A 23,902-nucleotide genomic window follows, 5' to 3' on the forward strand; every position below is an offset into this window, starting at 1 on the left:
GGTATTCCGAGGCGAGTGTAATAAAGTATGAACATGACAGAGTGACGCTGCTCTGAGCACTCATTTGAGTCTCTACAAAAATCATTTATGACAAGAAGCCTAAACTATAAAACTATAAAACACTAAGCCCATTTATATATTTTTCATGTTATATTTTTAAGTTATGTTCGGCCTGCGAGCCAGCCTTAGCATTGAGACAGCCCTCTCTTCCTCTGAAGTGGACCAGAGCGTCCACATTCACCAGCACAGAACACCTGGTTCCAGTGGATCTGTGGATCTGTGTTCTTCTGTCTGCAGCAGGCAGGAGCTGGAAACAACATTGTTGTTGTTGATTTAAAGATGCTTTGATAATCTAAATGTGTTAATACATTTTTGAGAAAAAATACTTCAAAACTGTACTTTATCCTGTGCTGCTTGGTGGAGGAGTTCAGCAGGATGCAACGTTGTGTGTTCGAATCTGGCTCTCGTTTGATGTGATGTCCTTCGCCAGTCTCATTCTCATTTCATGCTACACTGTCCTGTACAATAAAGCCTACAGGGAAAAAAAAATTATAAGAAAATAAATTGTATTTTATCGTTTGAGAATAATCTAATACTTACCTGTCTGGGTTTGGCAGATTTGTCAATGATGGATATGTTTCTTCTCTCGCATACACTGGCAGGAAGTGATTTGGAAACAACTTTAGTGGTCCGTGTAATTAAATCAAAAGAAATGTAAAAATATGTTTGATTTCAGGACAGGATTGTAGGAGGATTAAACTGGACTCAAATGCAATGTTACAAAAATGCAATTATCTCAAATGTTTGTTCCAAAATAGAATGAGAATACCTTGTGATTCTCTGTGTGCTCTCTCCGGTGGTGCTTCAGTGCAGTGTGTGGATGATACCATGGACAGCTCCTCTTTTATGTGTTGTGAACTACTCACCTGAACATGATACTTTCTGACTCTAGCCTTATGGTAAAACTGTTTTTGTGTAAAGAAAATATACTAAAATACAACATTAACAAGATAAATGAGTGTAGAAAGCCAGGTGTAATATGTTGGACATTGTGAACGCTGGCTGCAGTTCTTACAATCTAGTAACAGATTACATTAACTTTGTTTGGTATTGGAGTATATTAATAATGATAACTATGTTAGTTACTTATGCTTAAGCTTCATTGCGAGCGGTGGAATAAGGCCAGTTACGTAAACCACCCCAAAAACCTGTGTGTGGAAAACAAGTTCAAGGTCCAGGGCCAACGACAACCTGGGACATCCTGGGGAATCGTACGGGCGACACAAACGCCCCCGTCTCATCCTATCCTGTCCATCCTGTGGAGTCGTTTCTCCCCCGTATTCCACCGGGGGTTAAAGATATGGATGGTCAAAAACGTCTCATTTCTTGTAACGTTGTGTTTCTTATCTCTCTGAGTAAAAGATTTAGGACCAATCATTTGGTCCTTCGAATGCCGGATTCCAACATGCCTAAGACTCCCGACGAGATTTGGTGACCCAGGAAAAGTCTGTGGCCACAGCAAAGAGACCTGTTCAAGGCTGACTCGCCGACTCTTGGCGGGGTCCGACGGTTGAAGGAAAAATCCGAGGAGAAGGGAGACAACGGAAAAGTAAGGAAGTTGAAGAAAAACTTAAAAGAAAGTCAGACGAAAGTGTTTGTGAGGGATAGTGGAGGAGTGCAAGCATATTATCGGGGGAAATAGAGGTCGTGGGAGAAATGCAAGGGGAGGAAGTAACCGAGGTAGAGCAGGGCGTTATAAACCAGATCATCAAGGAAATCAGGGCGGGGCCAATACAGAAGGTAAAGAAAGATTATGGTGACAGTGTGGTAAACCAGAACATATCAAAGGAGACGTGAAGGTTACAACAGAGAATATTCACCATGACTAGGCCAAAATGAAGGGGAATATTGGATGGACGAGACTGAAACTCGCCAGACTTGTTCCCTAACCCAAGAAACTACGACTGGAATGACCTAGAGAACTCAGAGATGGGAAAAGAGTGGGAGGACGAACACATAATGGCAAATATACAGGCCGCGCATAAGACCAAAATCTGAATACAGGCTTAAATAAATTAATAAGAACTTCATGGGTTAATTATGTAAAGAAAAAAATAAAGAAGAAAAATCCAAGACTAAAAGTAATAAAAAAGTTTGCTTGATTCAAAAGTGTGATGGAAATCTTAATTTAGAATTTAAATCAGAAAAAGGTTTATTGCCATTATCAATTAACAGAATTCACAACATAGGAACTTGTCTTGGTGATTTGGTGCAAATAAAACAACCTGAATCGAAAAGAGAAACAATTCAAATCTGCTAAGATGCAAAATAAGTTACAACTTTTTAGAATAGAGGTAAAATAAATATTTGAGACATGGACGACAATGACTGAAGACAAAATAAGCTATTTTGGGAGCACCGATGCCAGACTATTTTTTTTTTTTTTAATGAATTGTCATTTTTTGGACTTACAAATTAATGCAGGTGCAGGAAGCTATACAGAGATAGTTTAACCTCTAAATAACATTAGATATAGTAATGAACTGAAGATGACTGATAGTATAACTTGGACAGAAGAAGCAGAGCTTTCACAGATCTAAAACAAATGCTAATATCTAGTACTTTTTTGGCTTTACTGGATTATAAAATAATTTTGAGCTAATGGTGGAATAAAATATAAATGGATTCATGATGATTTTAATAGGACAAAGTCAGTGTTAATCTTAAACCTGTGAATTTATAACTCTTGCGTTTCAGCACTACAAATGACTTATAGGACTCATCCCTGATAAAAGGACTTGTTTATTACATCGATGGCTCAAGATGAAAACAACTCAGAGCAGAGTGAGGTGGGCTATGCCATTGTCACAGATAATGCTGTAGTTAAAACATGAAAACTACAATTAAGTTAATTGGCAAAAAGAGGTATAACATCAACAGGAAAACCTGTGACATATCAATGACTGCAGACATTATTTAAAGCTATCTAAGCTATGTTGCCAATCTGTAAATGTTCAGCCTACATAAATGACAGATTCAGTTTATAAAGGGGACGCCTTTGCGGACCAACAAGCTAAATTAGCAACAAAAAGACAACAAACTGAGATCTTACACACAGAAGATAAACAATCAGATTACACAATAATGCTAGGCATGCAAGGAAATGCACCGGAGAAGGACAAACAATTGTGGGAAAGAAAAGGTGCAACCATCTAGTTTAAGTTGATTGAGAAAACATCTCATTAAAACTTTAGATGAAAGAATTAGGGCAGAAAATGTTCTGTATTTCTGGGATAACTACACTCTAATTAATTAACTAATTAACTAATTCTGTACCAAGCGATTCTTGTGTGCAGGACAGATAAATGCCAAACCGGGTGATTGGATATTCATCTGAATGATAAGAAAAGAACTGGTCCAGTCCGTGGTGAAAAGAAGCTTACCAAGTTTTGCTGACAGAGGAGAGTGACTTGGATTAAACAACGGCTCCTGAAGTGATCTGTAATAAGTACAAGTATTCTCCGATGGCCTGTATAGGTCCAGTAAAGAAATATTTGACCTTATAACAGTCACAAGGGGAATTAAAGGACAACTGGTGTTGAGTGCGGTTGTTCTTATCCTGCTTGTGACCAGTCCCTGAATGCTTCCAGGGACCAATGATGACAACCAGAAACGAAGTCAATGCTCACATTCGGGGCGATAGAATGACAAAGGTTTTAGTGACTCAACAACGGACTAAAAATGTTTTTAAAAAAGGAGGAAAAGGAAAATGTATTTAAATGAGCAGTAATATTGAGTCATGATTATTTCCTGTCTCAAACAGGGGGGAGGTATTACAAGTAAACAGATAATCAGAATATATACAAAAAAAAAAAAAAAAAACTGGGTTAATAGAACTTGTTCGTCTCAACGTCAGTGAAGAAATAAAGGCCTTTCAGGAAGTGAACGTGCTAGTAACCTCTCCTTCCTCAAGGTGAAACAGAGACTGAAACCTGAAGAACTTTTACTTTGAAGAAGAAGAAAACAAGGAAATTTGGTCACAATTGCATGCTTTCGCCTCTCATTACTCCGAACATGTTGAAGCTGAGCATCCTGTCCCGCCACGTGCTGCTGAACTGCCAACGTGGTCTGAGGTTTTGGTGAAATCCCTCTCCAGGAAGTGAAATCAACCTCGCTGGCACGGGCCATACAAAGTCACAGCGCCATCTACTGCCGTCCAGTTGGAAGGAAAACGACAGAAGTGGTATCATTATTCTATGCTACGCCCAATTGACTCTTGATCATGTTGCCGTTTGATGTTCTGGATAGAATCCAGATCAACAGGGGGAGGGGGAAAACGACAGAAGTGAGATCGGTAGGGAAATCCACTCCCTGGCTAAGTGAAGCTGACCCAATCTACGTCGATGCCATAGGAGTCCCACGGGGTGTACCAGATGACCGCAGGATTTGAATCATTATCTTGCCCGTGGTGTACTATAAACAAAAACGTTGATAGAATTAATTACATCCATTATAATATTCAGAGATTGCGCCATGATAGGGGAGGAGCAATGGTACAACATTGCTCCTTTTATACCGAATAACACATGCAAAGGGGGCCGTTTGACCCATGTTGTTGACGGATTGTGCACACTAAATAAAAAGATGAAAAAGCATTCAGGGGTAGACACATTCATGTGGGATACATGGATGAATTACTTATGAATTATGAATTACATGGATGAATAAGGGTTAATGGCCTCTGTGATACCGCCCCTCGCCGTTTTCCTAGCCATCTTGGTCTTGTGTGGGTGTGGCTGCATACCTTGTATCAAGACCCTCATTACCCGCCTGGTGGAACGAACGATAGGCGGCTTTGTGGCTCAGGCAGGCGGAGGTCAGTATATGTTGGTGCCAAAGGAAGAGGCTTTCCTCCCGGAGGAAGAGGAATGTTGTCGACTCTAACCTTTCCCTTTGTCCAGTGTGCTGCGCTGTGCTTTATTTTTCAGAGTTGTCTGGTGAGCTGAACAATGGGAAGTTTTTTAACTAATGTGCCTCCTTTACAGTTTTGTAGTAGACATATTTATATTGATGCACAGTTTACTCACCAGGGATGGTTTAGTTCTATGTAAATTATTTTTATCTGGGTTCTGATTGTGATCTCCTTCAGAGATCAACAGGGGGAATGAAGTATATTAATACTAACTATGTTAGTTACCAGGCCAGTTACGTAAACCATCCCAAAAACCTGTGTGTGGAAAACAAGTTCAAGGTCCAGGGCCAACGACAACCTGGGACATCCTGGGGAATCGTACGGGCGACACAAACGCCCCTGTCTCATCCTATCCTGTCCATCCTGTGGAGTTGTACGAGGGGCGTACAAGGGTCCGTGCCGGACCACAAGAGGGCTCCGTGACCCGGACTTCGTCCACGCACACATTGCACAATTATATTGTGTGACTATTCAAGCCTGGGTTCATGAGATATGTGTCGTCCTTTTGTCTGACTGGCATTAAAGGCACACGTAGAAGTGTGAATGTCAGGGAGCTCAAGGCCCAGGCGCGCCTGTATTAGTAATCCTCGGTTAGGTTGAATAAACTTTTTGGGACTGATTCGGATGGCTCCTGGTCTCTCTCCCTTTGATGCGTGAACGCGCTCTGCAAGGGTAAAAGGTTGAACCCTTCAGTATCACATTAGTGAGACTTCTACGTAGTCTTCCTACTACTAGAAGAAAACCAACAATATAGCAATATTTTAAAACTACTTAAGATTGAAAATAGATAATAAATGTAAAACCTATGTAGGGAAGTTGAAATTGGCGGAGCTGAAGGTGGCAAATGCTGCTGATTTGGTGTTGCCAAGCCCTGAGTCTCAGCAGAGGCGGAGGAGGAGGGCTCGTCTGAGCTGTGATCAGACTGCTTCTTCTTCGGGGGTTCTTCCTCATCTTCATCATTCCTGTGGCGCTTGAATCCACTAAGAGTGAGAAAATCCAAAGCAGGACCCATGGGGGGAGGGCCAGGAGCAGGGGAAGAGGAGGGCGCAGGGAGGGCAGCAGCAAGAGAAGGCGGACGATGCTCCTCTTCCTGGCTGGGCTATGGAAAACATTTCCATTGCCCAACATGGTGTTCCAATGGAAACCATTGGAACACCATGTTGCAAATCTCATCCTGGAACACGCTGTCCCAAATCTCTTCCTGGAACACGCTGTCCCAAATCTCTTCCTGGAACACGCTATTCCAAAAACTCCACCTCAGGGAAACGCTGGTTGTTGTCCTCATCTTCTTCCTGCACGTCCTCATCTTCTTCCTGCATGTCCTATTCTTCACTGCTGTCCTCCGAAACGTAACTGCAGTATCCAGAGTCCAAGTAATCCCAGTCTGAGCCATCAGAGTCGTCCTCCTGACCATCAAACGGCTGTAACTCACCTTCCGCAAGAGCGTCCCCTGGAGCGCCCCATGGGTCCAGAGCCACTGCAACATTTTACAACATGAACAACAAAAGATTACAAATCTTTTCTTGTTTTGTAAGGAGTCAAACATCTACACACAAGTTTACAGATATGTCCAGCTGCTGTAGCCAGGGATTTGCAAAGGTGTGCCAGTGCTGACCAGAATAGGTTTAGTAGGTCTCTAGGCCTACTTAGCAGGAATTTTCTTTTACTTTTTTGGACGTTTTCCCTCATACTTGCACATCTATGTTAGCACTCGCTCTTGACTCAGATGTTTGGCTGGTTAGAAACAGCTGCTTATGGGCAAAACTGTTCATATCATTAAAGGCGTAATGGACGATTTTTCACTCAGCACTCAGGCGGAAGTGCGCACTCCCCCGTGCTGACTGACACAACACACACATGCGTTTGTTTATTAGCGCGACGGATCGCATCGCATCTCTCGTCTCCCGTAGATTTCTGTCTCTATTGAGTCAGCTCGAACTGTCTTTCTCCATCTTAATTTTGTCCTGTACCCTGAGGGAACTATATTATGATAGATCAATGCGCTTAGACACACAGAAACCTGCTGCTCTCCTGGGGACGAGCCGACGAGGCTGCAGTCCACGCCACGAGGAAATGAGACTCAGAAAATCATCCATTAGGCCTTTAAGCATTTTGATTATTTAACGCATTCTTTCTTTCTCTTTTTCTTTCTCTCTCTCTCTTTTACTCTCTGTCTCTCTTTCTCTCCTTGTTTTTTTATGAAGCAGGGGTGTCCAAACCTTTTTCACAGAGGGACTCATTTTGAATGTTTTACGGAGCAGAGGGCCTCAGACAACCTGACAATGAAGTGAACCATTCAAAATGTTGCATTTGACAATTTCAATGAACCCCCACACCTTTAATAAGACTTGGAAGATTAATATTAGGTTGGTAAAACAAACATGTTTGATTTTTTTTTCCAATTTTAGACTAAAAAGTACAACTTTTTGTGGTTTGGGCCAACTTAGCAGAAAGCCTGAGTGCCAACAAAAATTGGTCTGAGGGCTGCATTTGGCCCCTGGGCCATAGTTTGGACACCCCGGGTGTCGTATAACACATACTTTGAAGACGTACAACTACAGTAGGTGGCGATAAATGCAGCTTTTCAGTTGGCTGCCAACTGCCATTAAAAGTAAGAAGTGACTGATCTTACCTCCGGGGTCCAAGTCGTTTCTGACCAATTGTGCCATTTTTAAACTTGATCAACTTGAGCTTTCAAATTCTCAAAACACACTGTATTCGAAACTGTGACGAGCATTACACAGTCAGTATTAGTTCTTGCATTCTTTATTATTATTTTCTTTTCTTTCTTTTTGGCATTCAAAGTTAATTTTGTGGGGGTTAGTCATCAAAGTTGTGACTTTTCCTATCACTTAGAGCAGCGTAATGTTGGTGCTTTGTAACATCATCGTCATGGCAACTGTAAAGGATATGGTCGTGCATTACGCCTCTCTTTTTCTCTCCCTCTTTCTCTCTCTCTTTTGTTTACATTATAGCATAAAACACATACTTTGAAGACGTACAACTACAGTAGGTGGTGGTAAATGCACCTTTTCAGTTGTCTGCCAATCGCCATTAAAAGTAACAGAAGAAGAAGACATAGACACTATTAGATACTTAGATCTTTATTGAGTGACTGCGTAATCTTCTTACTTTTGATGGCAGTTGGCAGCCAACTGAAAATGTGCATTTACTGCCACCTACTGTAGTTTTACATCTAAATTCTTCTTTTTTGGAGTTTAATGGCGGTAGGTATCCAGATCTTAGCCCTGAGGGACACAGAAAATACTGCCTGTGAGGTCACAAAAATCCAGTGACTACCCACCCCTTTTCGTGGCCCACTCACCGTGCCTGTATGGCCAGTTCCTGTGATGTTCGGCCGTAGTAATCTGTCTCGTTTCTGTGGTCCCTCATCCCTTTTTGCTGGTGCGCCGTGTGCGTTGCTCCTGGATTGCCCAGATGGATTGTGATCAATGAAATGTAAATTGTTCTCCAAAAGTTATGAAAGAAATGACATTTAACGTTCAGCAAACATTCAGTAACTGACTGAGGCATCAGTAGTATTATCATGGAAAGTTCTTATTTTAAAGGTGCACAATGTAACTATTCTGATGGAGGTACTCGACTACTTAGAACAGACCCCTTGCCTATGTTTCGTAGGGCATATGATATCTCCATGGAGACAAGCAGTTGCCCCTCCAGGCCCAGTTAAAGGTCCCATAACATGCAAAATCGACTTTTCAGAGCTTTTAACCTTCTTACATTGCTATTTGTGCTTCATATATGTACCCAGAGTGTTTTTTTGATTGATTCCCGCAGTGTTTAGCTATATTACAGACTATCTCCTTTCCTCGAATCTCCAAACTGACGGGCGGTGGGGCAAGACCGGGTCATAAGGGCAAGCACGCGTCATCATCCCCCTCACCCCTCACTTGGCCCACGATTTGACAAAAGAGTTTGATTTGATGGAACACTGTGGCTCATGCACTTATTCTATATTTTCAAGGCAAGAGGCGTAACTTAACCTCCTTACTTAAACGCTTCCACGTTTGTTTGTATTTACTGCAGAGTCAGTTCAGGTGCACAGATAACTACAATAGACTAAATGTTTTGCTCTGTATATCAACTCTGAAGTTGTAATGCCCATAAACTGAAGCACAGCATTGGTGAAATTACACTTGTTTTTCTTCATACATTTCAGTTTATGAGAACAAACGCTTTGTAATTTATTTTAAAGGTGGTATGGACGATTTTTTTCAGCAATTTTTTTTTAATCATATTTCCTCGTGGCGTGGATAAATCATTAGTCCTGCCACGTTTCAATCATAAAACGCACCTACCGCTCACCTGCAGCCGCGTCTGGCTCGTCCCCACGTTTCCATGTGCCTAAGCGCATGGATCTATCATAATATAGTTCCCTCAGTGTACGGGGTAAAATGAAGACGGAGAAAGACAGTTCGAGCTGACGCAGAAGTGGACTGAAATCTACGGGAGACGAGAGATGTGATGCGCTCCGTTGCGCTAATAAACAAACGCACGTGTGTGTTGTATCGGTCCACACGGGGGAGTGCGCATGCGCACTTCCGCCTGCGTTCTCAAATCGCCGAAAAATCGTCCATACCGCCTTTAATTGATCCAGTAATTGCTTCAAAAACAGTGTAGGCTATATAAAGCTTTTTATTTCTTGTATTTTTTTTATTGTTTTATGTTTTACGATATGTTCGGCCTGAGCGTCGAAATTCGGCCCTAGAGTTTGACACCCCTGCTCTAGAACTAATAGGACAACAACAATACACTGACTGAACACATTTAGTAGTATGTAGCTCGTGAAGATTTGGAGCTTGCATCACAAGAGAACAGGTTTGGAAGTGACAGCAGCAAACATTTAATGTTGTTTTTTATTTGGACATTTTAACATAAAAAATGCAGTTCCTGCAAACAACATATCTAACTCGGTTCTGTTTGTGTCAGCATTTATTTAAAAAAAAAAAAGTTTTCGTTCTGTTTAATGACGACAATACATATTATAATATTATATTATAATAGATCCATGTAATACATGCAACGTTGTCTGGCTCGCGGACAGAGGGGGCGTGTCTCCTGCGCACAGACAGTGGGTTGGAACTACGTCACCACAGACAGTGGAAGGATCACTTCCGCTTGGGGGTGTAGCCGTTTAGCCGCCAAGAAGAATAAATTATAGTTTAAAGATGGCGCTGCCCGGTGTTTTACTCGTGCGGATGAGAGCACTCTGCAGTTTGGGCAAATGTGTTCAATCAAGTGTCCAAACTGTAACAAACTGGAGCGGGGAAATGCGATGGTATCGGACCAAAGCCCGGAGTCTGCAGGACCACGTGACAGACCACGATCAGAGCAAACAAGGTGAGTTTTAGCATCGGCGGCTAACGATGCTAACTGTTGACAGCTCACATAATGCAGCAGGACTTCAAGGGCATCCTCGTTTTGTAAAGATGCTGATCTGACGTTCTTTGTTTTAATGATCCTAACGTGTTTTTTTAAAATTATTGTTTGTGTTATTTGTAACCGTTCTGTGTCCAGGAAACCTTAATCCCAGTCTTTTGAAGGACTTTCCAGATTCTAAAAGTCTTCTGCACAATGCAATCTCCCGTTCTCTGGGCATCAGCGACACTTCCAGACTGGTTCAGTACAGCTGCAGTGAACATGCGGGTGTCAAGGTTAGCAGGAGGAATGGACATGAATGCATTGAAACAAACGAATGTGCTGGAATAATACACACTATCTTCTACTATCTACGTTTGATGGGCATATTTTGATTATAGAAAGCAACAGTGACCGTGCTCTGGCCTTGTAAAATTGAAGAGGAGGCTTATGCTTCCAAAAAGATTGAGGCTGAACGGGCTGCTGCAGCTGCTGTGTGCCAAAAACTCAAAGTAAGTCTGGCTCTCCTTCTATAACATCGCTCTCATTTTTTATATTTAGAATGTACTTATGATTAGGGTTGGGGTCCCTTTACCACTCACTATGGCGTTGATAAAAACATAGCTGTTAGAGACATTTAGCAAGTGACCAAAATATTGTTCATGTGCAATACTGATTTAACCATGTGCAATACCGTCATTTTCATGTGCAATTACTGTTGTACTCGTATGCAATAATGTCACATTCATGTGCATATAACTGATGAAAATGGAGCGTTTATTTTACCATTATTATTAGTATTATCTTGTCTTGCGCTAGCTGTTTTTATTTTATTTTATCTTTATTTTCCCCCTCCATTCCTTATTAAGAAATGAGAGGTTTTGCCCATAGGAGTTTTTGTTTATAAGAGTTCTTCTATTAAGAGTGTTTTTAAGCTTTCTTCAAGTTATCTATCCTTTTCCTTTGTATCTACCTGCGTTGCAACAATGAAATTTCCCCATGTGTGGACAATAAAGGATTATCTTATCTTAAACAAAGAACTAGCATTCCATGCTATAGGGATATACAGATAGGGTGACTGCCTGTCCCACTTATTTAAAGAAGGTCATATCTTTTAATTTAATTGTATAAAAAGTGAGATTTATAAACATGATTATCTATATATATAATCAAAAAACATAAAAATAACTCTAAACCTTTTTATGGCTTTCTGGTTTGTGTTGACACCTATCGGCATTCCAATGTCCAAGTGTGTTATGATTTGATTATAAACCGAATATCATAATTATCTAGGAGCTGAAGTTAATCCCTCCATGTCCCACCACTTTTATTTTATTTTTTATTAGAAGCTTGTAGTGTTTGCAGCGACATGTCAAAAGTCCAAAGCTCTTACATTTCTGAAGTTTTCAACGAAAGCCAGGTTCTGTATTTAGCATTTTAAAATCTCCATCATACATTAGGCTAACTAAATTCTCTGAAGTATTCTTAGGACACACTTTTTTGAATATATTTGTGTGTCTGGGATTTGATGGTGCTCAGAGGGAGGTTGGTGTTTTCTGTACCACACTATTGAGGGATATTTTAAGCACTAAAGGCCACGAGGATAATGTATGTTTTGTTATTCCTTGCAGGACATGGGTGTGATTGGTCCAAACAATCAACTCCCACAAAGAAGAGCGGGCAGAGGAAGAGGAGGGAAGAAGTCGATCCTTTTTGACAAGGAGGATTTTGGTGAAGATAACACTCGTGTGTCTAGATCAATATCAAATGGACAAAAAAGTATGCCTATTGAAGAAAATCCAGAAGTTTCTCAAGCGGTTTCCCTTTTTCCACAACCCAAGTCTCTCCTCACCAGGGTCATCCAAGTGGCCACGTCTTCTCATAGAATCAGGGTGTGTAGCATCAACAGGGACTAGTAAAAAAGTGAAATCGTTGCCCATATTATGCTTTCTATATTTTGTGTTTGCAGGAGCTGATGCAGTATGAAACGACTGGGGGAAAAGTTAAAACGTGTGAGCTGACACTGCGTTGGCCCGAAGAGATCAAATTTAAAGCCACAGCAAACGGCAGAGCGACCGCAGAGAAGAGGGCGGCCGCTTTGGCATGCGTAAAACTCAAGGTATCAATCATTGTCAGTACCACTTTAAACCATTTTAATGTGATGAACATACATCTAAATGTGTTCTTAGGAACTTGAGCTGCTGGATGAAAACAACAACCCCCTGTCTCATGCGAAGTACCACCGTGAGCTGGTGAAGGAGGTTGGAGAGAGGGAGAGGCGGCCATTTCTGCTAGACGTCCCAGAATATCTGGAGAACAGTATAAAATCATACCTTTCAGAGGTGAGTGAATACTGCAGACTTATGAAAAGCTTTTACGTTAGTATTGTAGAAAAAAAAAAACTACACTGGCACTATTTTTTAGAATGTTTTTTATTTGGTTTAAAGTAATTGTCAATATATCTAATTTTGTGATACAAGCCAAGCAAATCTCATCTCTCAATGTCTCATTTTTCTTTTCAAATGTGTTTTCTTAGACATATTTGTATCTTATAATATTTTTCAACTGACTTATTTTAGTGAATAAATTTTAAAATAATAACTATGTGCTGCCCAGTGGCCAAGTGGTTAAGGCCACAGTTTCGAGTTTGAATCCTGGCCCGACAATTTACTGTATGTCCTCCCTTCTCTCATTCCCATTTCACAATAAGCTGTCCTGTCTAATAAAGCATCTAAAATATGGGCTAAAAATAACTACATTCCTTTATCATTGGATTTATATAGCGCCTGTCGTGACTCTCAAAGTCCATGGTATTCGCATCACAGCTAAATATACAAAATGCTTTGTTATAATTGACTTTTATGGGCAAAATTTTCAGTGTAGTAAGAAATATCTCATTATCTTTCTATTTAGCTAACATTATTGTATTTTTGTACATAATCAGTATCCAGTAGCAACAGAGGTCCAGAAACTGTGGGAGGAGGAGGAGCAGGTAGCTCAGCTGCAGGCGGAGGAGGAGGATGAAGACCCTCTAACAGACGCCATTACGGGCCGACCATACAGAGCCATGTCCTCACAGCAGGCCCAGCAGCTCAGCTCGTACCTGCAGGAGCAGTGGGAGACGGCGGACCCCGGCTTCACTGTGGAGCTGCCCGTCGATGCCCATCAACAGAGAGTGCTGTCTGCTGTCCAGTCCTCCAGGGTGGTCGTGATCGCAGGGGAGACGGGATGCGGAAAAACAACCAGGATTCCCCGCTTTCTGCTGGAGGAGCGAACGAGGGGAGGAGAAGGGGCCGACTGCAACATCCTGGTCACACAGCCCAGACGAATCAGCGCTGTGTCTGTAGCACATCGAGTGGCTCAGGAGATGGGCCCAGCTCTCAAACGCTCTGTAGGATACCAGGTACACGCACGACCTATGCGATTACAGCTTCTATAGTGATAAAGTGATTCATGACTTATAATGTACAAATACAAACAAGGGAAATAAAACACTCATTCAGAACCCAGCTACTAAAGGTTACATTTTATATTGAACTATTTGAGCTATTCTAAAGTGTAGTTAATCAGCATATGTCGTCTTTTGGACTGTAAGTAAATGTGTCCCTATCCAGTTATTAATGTCATCGAGAACAGAATGTTGATTATGTATCGGAGAAATGAAACAAAAATAATGACCATAACAAATAATGTAGTGAGAAAAAGAAGAGACTCTTAAGACTAGCTTCAAATGTTTGTTTTTGCCTTGTTCCCAGGTGCGACTTGAGAGCCGACCTCCAGAGCACAGCGGGGGAGCCTTGCTTTTCCTGACTGTGGGCGTCCTGCTAAAGAAGCTCCAGTCAAACCCTCATCTCAAAGGCATCAGTCATGTGGTGGTGGATGAGGTGCACGAGCGGGACATAAACACTGATTTACTGCTGGCTTTGTTGCGCACCAGTCTGACGGAAAACCCTGACCTCCGGGTGGTGCTCATGAGCGCAACAGGCGACAACCACAGACTGTCCCAGTATTTCGGAGGCTGTCCGATTGTGAAAGTGCCTGGCTTCATGCACCCAGTGAGGGACAGGTTCCTGGAGGATGTGCTGAGGGAGATGGGAAGACCACTGCCACGCCAAGACAGTGAGACGAGGGCTGAGGTAAGATGGCGGATTGTTTTTAGCCTTTCCCAAGTTTAGATTAAAAAAAGGTCTTCCTTAAGAAAAGTATTATACCAAGGCCATGAGTGTTTTTCCAAATCCAATGTCACAGGATTGTCCAATTGCGGTGTGTTTTCAGGTGGAAAAAGATGATGCGACACTAGATTGGAATTTGGTGGCTGATGTAATTGAACACGTTGACAAACATGGAGATCCAGGTAAACCTTTTTTGGTGTCTTGCATTTTAAAAAACAGTTTGATTGTATTTTGGTCATGCCTTAATTGTATGCGTTTCCAGGGGCTATACTGTGTTTCCTTCCTGGTTGGCAGGACATCAAAATGGTTCAAGAGAAACTCTCATTTAAGCCCAATTTTTCATCAGGAAAACAGATGGTTGTGCCTTGTAAGTTCATCTAAACACATGTTACCCAATGCCCGCTGGAGAAAAGACATTGATTATTTGAATATTTTCTGGTAGTGCACTCCAGTTTATCAGTGGCCGATCAGCAGACTGTGTTCCAGCACTCACCTCCAGGCCAAAGGAAAATCGTTCTAACTACTAACATCGCTGAGACGTCCATCACAATCGATGACATCGTGCATGTAGTGGATGCTGGAATGCACAAAGAGCAGAATTATGACCCAAGAACTAAGGTCAGTGCTGAGGAAATTGACGAACCATTGTTTTTGTATTTACCGCATTCAATAAGTTAGTTTTTATTTGTTTGTTTGTAGGTCTCCTGCCTGGACACAGTTTGGATTTCCCGCTCCAACGTCACACAGAGAAAGGGCCGAGCAGGACGATGCCAGCCAGGACACTCGTACCACTTGTTTTCACAGAAGCACCTGAAATCTATGACTCCCTTTCCCATTCCCGAGATCCTTCGCACACCTTTAGAGAATTTAGTTTTACAAGCTAAAATTCACTGTCCTAGTATCCAGGTACAGAAAAAAATAAATAAAAAATTCTAACATGTTATTTTAATTTACTGGATTATGGTTTTTTTTTGTGTTTGTTTTTGCAGGCTATAGATTTTTTAGCACAAGTACTTGATAGTCCTGATAAGGGAGCAGTTAAAGATGCTGTACAAAACTTACAAGACATTGGTAAGTATTTTCTCATTTGCTTCAATATGGTAATTCAATATTATTTCCATTTCATGCCAAAACAATATTACCCTATTTTCGGGACTATAAGTCGCACCTTTTTTCATAGTTTTGGCCGGGGTGCGACTTGTACTTATATTTACACTTATATACTTGTACTCCGGAGGGACTTATATGTGGTATTTGTTATTTTCACACTTGCGACCTCATTTCATACTCCAGTGTGTCTTGTATTTGTTTTTTTCTTCTCTATTATGCATTTTTTGGCTGGTGCCACTTATACTCCGGTGCCACTTATAGTCTGGAAAATACGGTCAATTTTCAAGATAATCTAATCCTAAAGTAAAACTGTGCTGGCAAAGTCCTTCTGAATCATTTAATTTTATTTGCAATCCAAGTCATTTTAATCGATGTGTATATATACACATTTTTGTGATGTTTCCTGTCTATCTCATGCCGATGTTGACCCTTTTGCAGGAGTACTGGACAAAACGGAGACCCTCACGCCTTTGGGAAAGCGCGTGGCCCACATGTCGTGTGACCCTCGTCTGGGTAAAGTGCTGATTCTGGGAGCCTTGTTCCGATGCGTCCTCCCTCTGCTGTCTGTGGCCGCCTGTCTCACCCGGGACCCTTTCCACAACAGCCTACAAAACAGAGCCCTCGTCAACAAGGTTGTGATTTACTCAGCCATGTTATGAGTTTAGAAAATGTATGTCTTTCAAGTTGGTAATAATTGTTCCCTCGTTTAGGCTAAGGAGTCTTTGAGCCAGTCTAACTACAGTGACTATCTGGTATTGAGTCAAGTCGTTTTAGGCTGGAGAAAGCTTCAAAGGGAGGGAGACCGAGAGGAGAGGGATGAATATTTGGATAAGTACATTCTGTCCAGGACTGGGCTACGCTACATCAAAGGTATGTCTCAACTTTTGTTGTTGTTGTTGTTTTATGGCGGTTGGCATCCGAGTGTTGCATTACCGCCAGACTTTATTCCTCAGACGTTTCGTAGTCCTCAGACTCTGTCGTAGTCCGTAAAAGTACTCCCCCCATTGCTTTGGCGTACAAAGCCCATGAGGTCATGATGTGTTTTTGTGACTAGAATAGTTGTTGTGTCAGAGACCAACCGGCTTTATTCCAGGGAGACTCTTCTTCACCTTCCTCGCCCTCTTTGACGTTCGGTTAGAAGTCCTTCTTCCATCACTTTGGCGTTTCTAGGCCCACGAAGTCCAAGCGCGTTAGAACATCCTCTTGCTCCTCATCCTCGGCTCAGTCTCCAACACCCCCCACCTCTATAAACGTTTACCCAGCCCTGTGCTACATAAGTAAGCAACCACAGCCTGACACAAACCCTGTGACTGGATCGCCAGAACGTTCCGCAGATTGAACTCCCGCCCATTATTCCGAAACCACAAGGCCAACCCGGCCCTTTCCCTATCATAAGCCTCACAGCAAATCAGCACATGCTCGACAGTCTCTGGCACCTGACAGTGACCACACAGACCGGTCGGATGTTTGCCTATCCTACTCAGTGACCAATTGAGTCCAGTATGGCCAATCCTCATGCGGGCGAAGGCCCTTTCCTCCCACGCGTTCCTGCCCATAGACCCGCAAGGACCCACACTACCCTGTATGTGATAGAGATGCCGTCCAGTAACACAGTGGCTCCAAAATTCCTGCCAAAGGCCGACCACATGACTCTTGATAACAGGCTTGATTTCAGACTTGCCCAACTCAACCGCCACATCAATTGATGGCCGCCGAAGGGAATGTTTAGCCAGTGCATCAGCCATTTCGTTACCATCCACCCCCACATGCGCAGGGACCCAAATGAAGGAAACCCTCACATCCTTCCTGGACAGGGAGAGCATCAGACAGAAGATGCCATTCAACACATCCTGTCTGCAATCCGATTTCCCAGATTTAATGCTTTGCAATGCAGAAAGGCTGTCAGAGGCCACCACAATGCCGCAACACTGCAAAGCAGATTCCGCCCATTCCAACGCCAACCGTATCGCTATAAGTTCCGACGTGAAAACAGAAAGGCGATCTGTCAACCTCTTCTTGACCGCTAGCCCCAGGTCAGGCACAAAATAAGCGGCGCCAGTACGCCCACTCTCAGGATCCCTAGACCCGTCGGTATAAATAAACACATCACCTGAGTGCTTATCGATGATCGCTTGAACGGCAAACTGCGGTGCCCTCCCAGCGACTCCTCTAAGCTTGCCATGCAAGCTAACATCAACAGGAGCCGGGACAAACTTCCACGGAGCTATAGCAGACAAAGCCACCGACGGGCTCACACGCAGATCACCAACCCCCGCAAGCCGCGCCTTCGCATTTCCTACCTGGCTGAAAACCATACCGCCAGCCTCACTCTGCCCCCCATCAACCCTGAGAAAGTCCCTCACCGGGTGAGAGCTCGTATGACCTTGCACATTCACCCAGTAAGCCAACAGAAGTTCTAGCCTCCGGAGCCGTAACGGCAATTCCCCCAACTCAACCTGCAGCGCCGAGACAGGGGAGGTCCTAAAAGCCCTACAGCAGATGCGCAAGGCCTGGGCTTGCTCCACATCAAGCTTCTTTAAGTTAGTCTCAGCCGCAGACATGTAGGCTATACAGCCATAATCAATAGCCGCCCTCATGACGGCCCGATAAATACCCAGGAGCGACCTTCTGCTGGCCCCCCAGTCCTGGCCGGATAGACAACGAAGCAAGTTATTCACCCTTTTGCATTTACCACTGACCTCATCAATGTGCCGACGCCAACTAAGCCTCTCGTCAAAGGTGACCCCCAAGAACCTCACCTCCCTGACCTGTTCGAGCACCTGCCCATGCAGTCGAAGGGAGACGTCCCTATGCCCATTGAAGAAACAGATCACTTGAGACTTCCGTACGGACAGTTTAAACCCCCACTTCAGGGTCCACTGCTCCACCTGCTGTATTGCCCTTTGCAGTTTCGCCTCGTAAAACCGGAGATTCCTCCCTCTCACCCATAGAGCGCCATCGTCAGCATAAAGGCTCCTCCCAACAGACCCATCCACGTCGTCAAAGATGTCCTTAATCATAACATTGAACAAGATAGGGCTACACACACTCCCCTGCGGGATCCCATTCTCCACCCCATAGACCCCAGAGTAAGCAGCGCCCACTCTGGTTTGGATACGCCGGCCAGACAGAAAGCTCCGGACCCAGTTAAACAGTTTACCCTTCACACCACACTTCCGCAGCTTAATGAGGAGCCCATCCTTCCAAACCATATCGTACGCCTTCTCCACATCAAAGAGCACCGCAATAACCTTTTCTTTCTGAGCCCTGGCCAGCTGGATATCAGATTCCAAACACAACACGGAATCCATGGTGTTCCTGCCCCTACGGAAACCACTCTGGTGCGCAGGAAGCAAACCCTGACTCTCCAAGAAGTAATCCAACCGCTCGGTAACCATGCGCTCCATCGTTTTCCCGAGCTGCGACGTCAAGGCAATCGGCCTATAACTTGAAGGGTCAGACGCTGGCCTACCCGGCTTCAGAACCGGCACCACCGTAGACTGTTTCCACGCAGATGGAACACAACCTGAATCCCAAACACGGTTGAAAAGACCCAGGACTAGCCCAAGCGTGTCATCAGTCAAATGAGAGAGCATGTCATAGCACACCTCATCTCTACCCGGGGCTGTCTGTTTCGCCTTAGAAAGTGCTCTCCTTAGCTCAAACAAACTAAACGGAAGGTCAAGGTCATCTTGAGTCGAAGGCTGGTGCCCAATCAGCTCAGAATTCTGGGCCAAAGTACTCTCCCTGTAGTGCCTTTCCGCAGGTGAGAGATTGTCAGAGCTGTGCACCGACACAAAGGTGCTGGCCAACAGTTCAGCTTTGTCAACGTCGCTGACTGCTTCAACACCATTCAGTATTAGGACCGGGGTCCCATGACGGCGCTCAACCCCATGCATCCGCTTAATCATCCCCCAAACATCCCCGAGACGCGTTTCTCTCCCAATTTTGGAACAATACCGCCTCCAATAGGCACTCTTGGCCGTTCTCACAGTTTTCCGCACAACAGCGCGGGCCCGCTTGTAGTCAATGAGGGCACCCTCAGTGTGGGCAACCCTTAGCCGGCGAAACGCCGCATTTCTCGCCCTAACAGCATGACCACATGCTTCAGTCCACCACGGCACCCGCTTCCTATGTCCACTACCACCACTCTTAGGAATCGTGCCTACCGCTGACTGCGTGATGAGCGAGACAATTGCACTATTGAGATCATCCACCTGAGTCAATCCTCCTTCCTGCAGAACCCTAGAACCATCATCAGCTTTCCTCAGGAAAGCCCCCCAGTCCGCCCTTGCCAACTGCCACCTCTGGATCCTCGTCCCCCTGACCACACAGCTCCCAAAGCCAATCACGGTGCGGACTAGATAGTGATCGCTACCAAAAGAAAGATTACCAAGAACCTCCCAACTACAAACACCAGCTAACTCCTTGGACACAAGTGTAAGATCTATTGCACTTTCCGCACCGGTCCCCATATCATAGCGGGTCCCACCCCCATCATTCAGACAAACCAACTCCCTTTGATTGATAAAACCCTCTACCACCTGCCCATACCTATCGGTACCACTACCGCCCCACAAAGCGCTATGCGCATTAAAATCCCCACACCAGACGGCCTTTCCCCGAACATCCTTACCGATACTATGCAAGGACTCTAACGTTAACTCACCACACGGATTATAAAGGTTAACCACAGTAACAGCTTCACCACCCAGCCAGACCCTCACCGCCAGGGCCTCCGGCGCTTTACTCACACTGACAACAACGTAATTTAGGTCATCTCGGACAAACACAGCCACACCTCCGCCTCTACCCTGCTCCCTATCATTCCTAACACACACATACCCTTGTATCCCAAAACCCCACCTAGGTCGTAACCAAGTCTCCTGCACGCACATAACGTGAGGCTTGTTCAACAAGGTAGAGACAAAATGCTTAAATTCCTGGCCATTAGCACGAAGACTACGCGCATTCCATTGCAAGACAACCACCGCCATTATGAGCCCCCGGAACCTGACGGCGCATCGGGAGCCCCCCCACTCCCACTGCCAGAATGGGGCAGGGCGCCCTCCCGCAGCGCATCCTCTATCTCCGTCCACTCGGGGCCCCCAGCTCCAAAGTACTTCCCTGCAGCCTTAGCGATGATCTTAGTCTTTTCGGATCTCTTCTTGGTTTGCCCAGTACAGTTAATCACTTCCACTATAAAGAGGAAGAAATCTTTCCTCTTCACAACCAGTACATCCTCCGCACCCACAGGGCCTCTGCCCGTGGAAGGCACACTCACAGGCATCCCAGTGAGGACCTCCCCCTGGCCGCGGGCAACGCTGCCCCCTCCCCTGTCGCCTAGGACACCAGCAGCACTGGCAGCCCCCACTGCATCCACCGTCACCTGACTACCAGACACCTTCTTGACCGCATCTGCGTAGGATATGCCTTGAGAGGCCCTAACTTTTTGCACCTCAGCAGCCCTCTTGCTGAACACGCATCCCCCGTAGGCAGAGCTATGCTCTCCCCCACAGTTACAGCACTTGAGTTTTGCTCCGTCGTCACACTTCCCATACTCGTGGTCTCCTGCACATTTACCACACTTCTGCTTCCCTCTACAGACCGCTGCAATATGCCCAAAGCGCTGGCACTTGAAGCAACGCAGGGGCGGCAGAACATATGGGCGTACGCCATAGCGCATGTACCCAACGCACACCACACGAGGCAGGATCCCACCTTCAAATCTAATCATTATCGACAGGCTGTCACACCTTACCCCATCCCGGGTCATCTTCAACCGCCTAGCATCCACCACCTTAGCTCCAGTCAAATTCTCCTTTATGTCATCCACAGATGTCGTTGTAGGGACGCCTACTATAACTCCCCTAACCGTGCCTCTTACAGCATCAGACACAAGAATGTCCTTCCCCCCCAGAGACTTAGCTTCAATCGCCTTCCTTTGCTGAGCCACGTCCTTGCACACGACCAGCAGCGAGCCATCCCTAAGGACACTCGCATGCTTGACCACTCCCACAGCTACAGTCAGGCTCCTTGTCAACGCCATCGGATCCCACCCCTTAAAGGACGCATTATCCTGCGCGAGCTTTATGAACACCTTACACTCTGAACTCACATCCCCGACATCTGCAACCCCCTCGCCCTGCTCCTCACTGAGAGAGCCCTCCATAGACGAGCAAGAAGACGCCCTACGCTGCACAGGATCAGTGGCTCCAGGGGAGTCCTCCCCGCTGTTCATATCGTCACCGACCAGGTCACGCTTCCTCTTCTTCTTCCCCATCATACGGACCGAGGCGTTCCTCTATGTTGCCGTAATATCCAAACTGTTGTCGTTGTTGTTTTTTATGGCAGTTGGCATCCAAGTGCACGAGGTGTTGTTGTTGTTGTCAGACTGACGTTGTCCACGCCAGACTGTTCCAACCAAAGCTTAAATACACAGGACTGACGAGTTGTTTGGCCTGCAGGTCTTATTTCTCAGTTCAGTGAAAACCTGAATGAAGCGCAGATAGTGTCTCGTGCCAGCGACTGTCAGCGGCAGGCCTCGGTTTACAATGAGCACTGGGCTGAGGACGAGCTGCTGAAGGCTGTTTTGCTGGCAGGAATGTACCCAAACCTCATTCAGGTAAAGCTTTAGTTTAAACACAGTGTGCTTTTTGTTTTTAGTTAGTACACGTTTGTAATGTAATGTAAAAACGTTTTCTCTCGCAGTTAAAAAGAGGTTTTGTAACCAAAGACGGGCGCTTTCGACCTAACACTTTGGCCTTTAGAACAAGAACGGGTCCAGTGGTTCTTCACCGCTCCACTGTCAACAGGTTGGACTTTTACTCGCTGTATAACCAGTGTTTGTCAGATTTGTGTTCGTGGTCAATGGAAAGTCTTTTTTTTTCTAGAGGAAAAGGGGATCTTCCCTGTCGCTGGCTCACATTCTTCAGCGCAGTCAAGTCCAATGGTCAAGTTTTCATCAGAGATTCTTCAGCAGTGCACCCTCTGGCCCTTCTGCTGCTCACAGACTGTGACATCAGTGAGAGAGGTCGGGTTTCTATGTCATATGTAACTTATCCATATACTGAGGATTATCATGGTTTTGGCTAGAAGTTGGACTCAGAAAGTCTTCAGACACTATTTAATTATCTATTATTATATATCTGACTATTCTTTCTGTTTGTTTTTTCATAAAATTCTCCTGATGACTCTACAAGAAGTGATTCAATAACAGAATTTTGGGCAGTTTTGCACAGTCCACAGGTGTTAAATGCCACTTTCTTACTGATTTCATTTACAATTGTAATCCTTTTTTCTTGGCAGTGACTGGAGACAGGGTACAGGTGTCGTTCCCTGGAAATCACCTGGTGCGTTGTGAGATGGCGGCCAACACCTGGGAGCTGCTGTGGGAACTGCGCACGTCTATACTCACCATGTTGCACCGAAACCTCAACGAGCCCGAGAATATAATCGCCAACGCTACACAAGACGGCAAACTCGTCTCTCTGCTGGTGGAGCTGCTCAACAACACAGACTCTAATCCATACGTGCAGAACAGTGATGGGGAGGTGGACTGACGCATGCAATTCCTTCGTTTTTTTTATTATATTAACTTATTCCGTTTGTCTTTCGACTACTGTGTCCTATGAAACGTTTTCCGTGATCAATTATAATCCATTTCTTTGGATTGGGTTAATGTTTGCTTCATAGTAAGCAAAAATTAAACTTGTTCTTTATGAGTAAAATTATGACTGTGGTGACAATGAAGAGTTGTCAAAGGTATCGAAAATCAGATACTAATTGATATAAAAAAACAAGTACTGATACTGAAATGATAAACAGAACCAAACTTGTGTTTTTCAGAACAGTTTTAGAATAATTTTGAGCTTTAGCAGAACAAGTAGACAAAGTACTATTATTTAAAGGTTGAATGGACGATTTTTTTTCCTCGTGGCGTGGACGGCCGATTAGTCCTGGCACGTATCAATCATAAAATGCACCTACCGCTCACCTGCAGCCGCGTGCGGCTCGTTCCCATGAACGGCACTTTTCCGCGTGTCTAAGCGCATTGATCTATCATAATATAGTTCCCTCAGTGTACGGGACAAAATGAAGACGGAGAAAGACAGTTCGAGCTGACTCAGAAGAGACGGAAATCTACGGGAGACAAGAGATGCGATGTGATCCATTGCGCTAATAAACAAACGCACGTGTGTGTTGTATCAGTCCACACGGGGGAGTGCGCATGTGCACTTCACCCTGAGTGCTCAAATCGCCAAAAAAA

General features: G+C 44.4%; 1 protein-coding gene across 1 annotated transcript; it reads left to right on the forward strand.

Annotated features, from left to right (window-relative positions):
* Nucleotides 1-10,134: 10,134 nt before the first annotated feature.
* Nucleotides 10,135-23,229, forward strand: dhx30 (DEAH (Asp-Glu-Ala-His) box helicase 30). The gene is made up of 19 exons (XM_072441599.1): nucleotides 10,135-10,333; nucleotides 10,511-10,647; nucleotides 10,753-10,863; nucleotides 11,983-12,243; nucleotides 12,321-12,470; nucleotides 12,541-12,693; nucleotides 13,296-13,754; nucleotides 14,107-14,487; nucleotides 14,627-14,705; nucleotides 14,786-14,890; nucleotides 14,966-15,141; nucleotides 15,223-15,429; nucleotides 15,513-15,594; nucleotides 16,072-16,265; nucleotides 16,344-16,503; nucleotides 22,101-22,258; nucleotides 22,345-22,448; nucleotides 22,527-22,666; nucleotides 22,942-23,229. Exons 1-19 carry the CDS (start codon nucleotides 10,162-10,164, stop codon nucleotides 23,193-23,195), a joined length of 3,483 nt encoding a protein of 1,160 aa, XP_072297700.1. The 5' UTR covers nucleotides 10,135-10,161; the 3' UTR covers nucleotides 23,196-23,229.
* Nucleotides 23,230-23,902: the final 673 nt, after the last annotated feature.

Source organism: Eucyclogobius newberryi, unplaced genomic scaffold (genome assembly GCF_026437365.1).
Source record: "Eucyclogobius newberryi isolate DKJ021-1_F unplaced genomic scaffold, fEucNew1.0.hap1 SCAF_12, whole genome shotgun sequence".
Lineage (NCBI taxonomy): Eukaryota > Metazoa > Chordata > Actinopteri > Gobiiformes > Gobiidae > Eucyclogobius > Eucyclogobius newberryi.

Coding starts and splice junctions, on each gene's coding strand:
- dhx30 (XM_072441599.1), top strand. CDS start 10,162: ATGGCGCTGCCCGGTGTTTTACTCGTGCGGATGAGAGCACTCTGCAGT. Junction 10,864..11,982: donor CTGTGTGCCAAAAACTCAAA/GTAAGTCTGGCT, acceptor TATTCCTTGCAG/GACATGGGTGTGATTGGTCC. Junction 12,244..12,320: donor CGTCTTCTCATAGAATCAGG/GTGTGTAGCATC, acceptor TTGTGTTTGCAG/GAGCTGATGCAGTATGAAAC.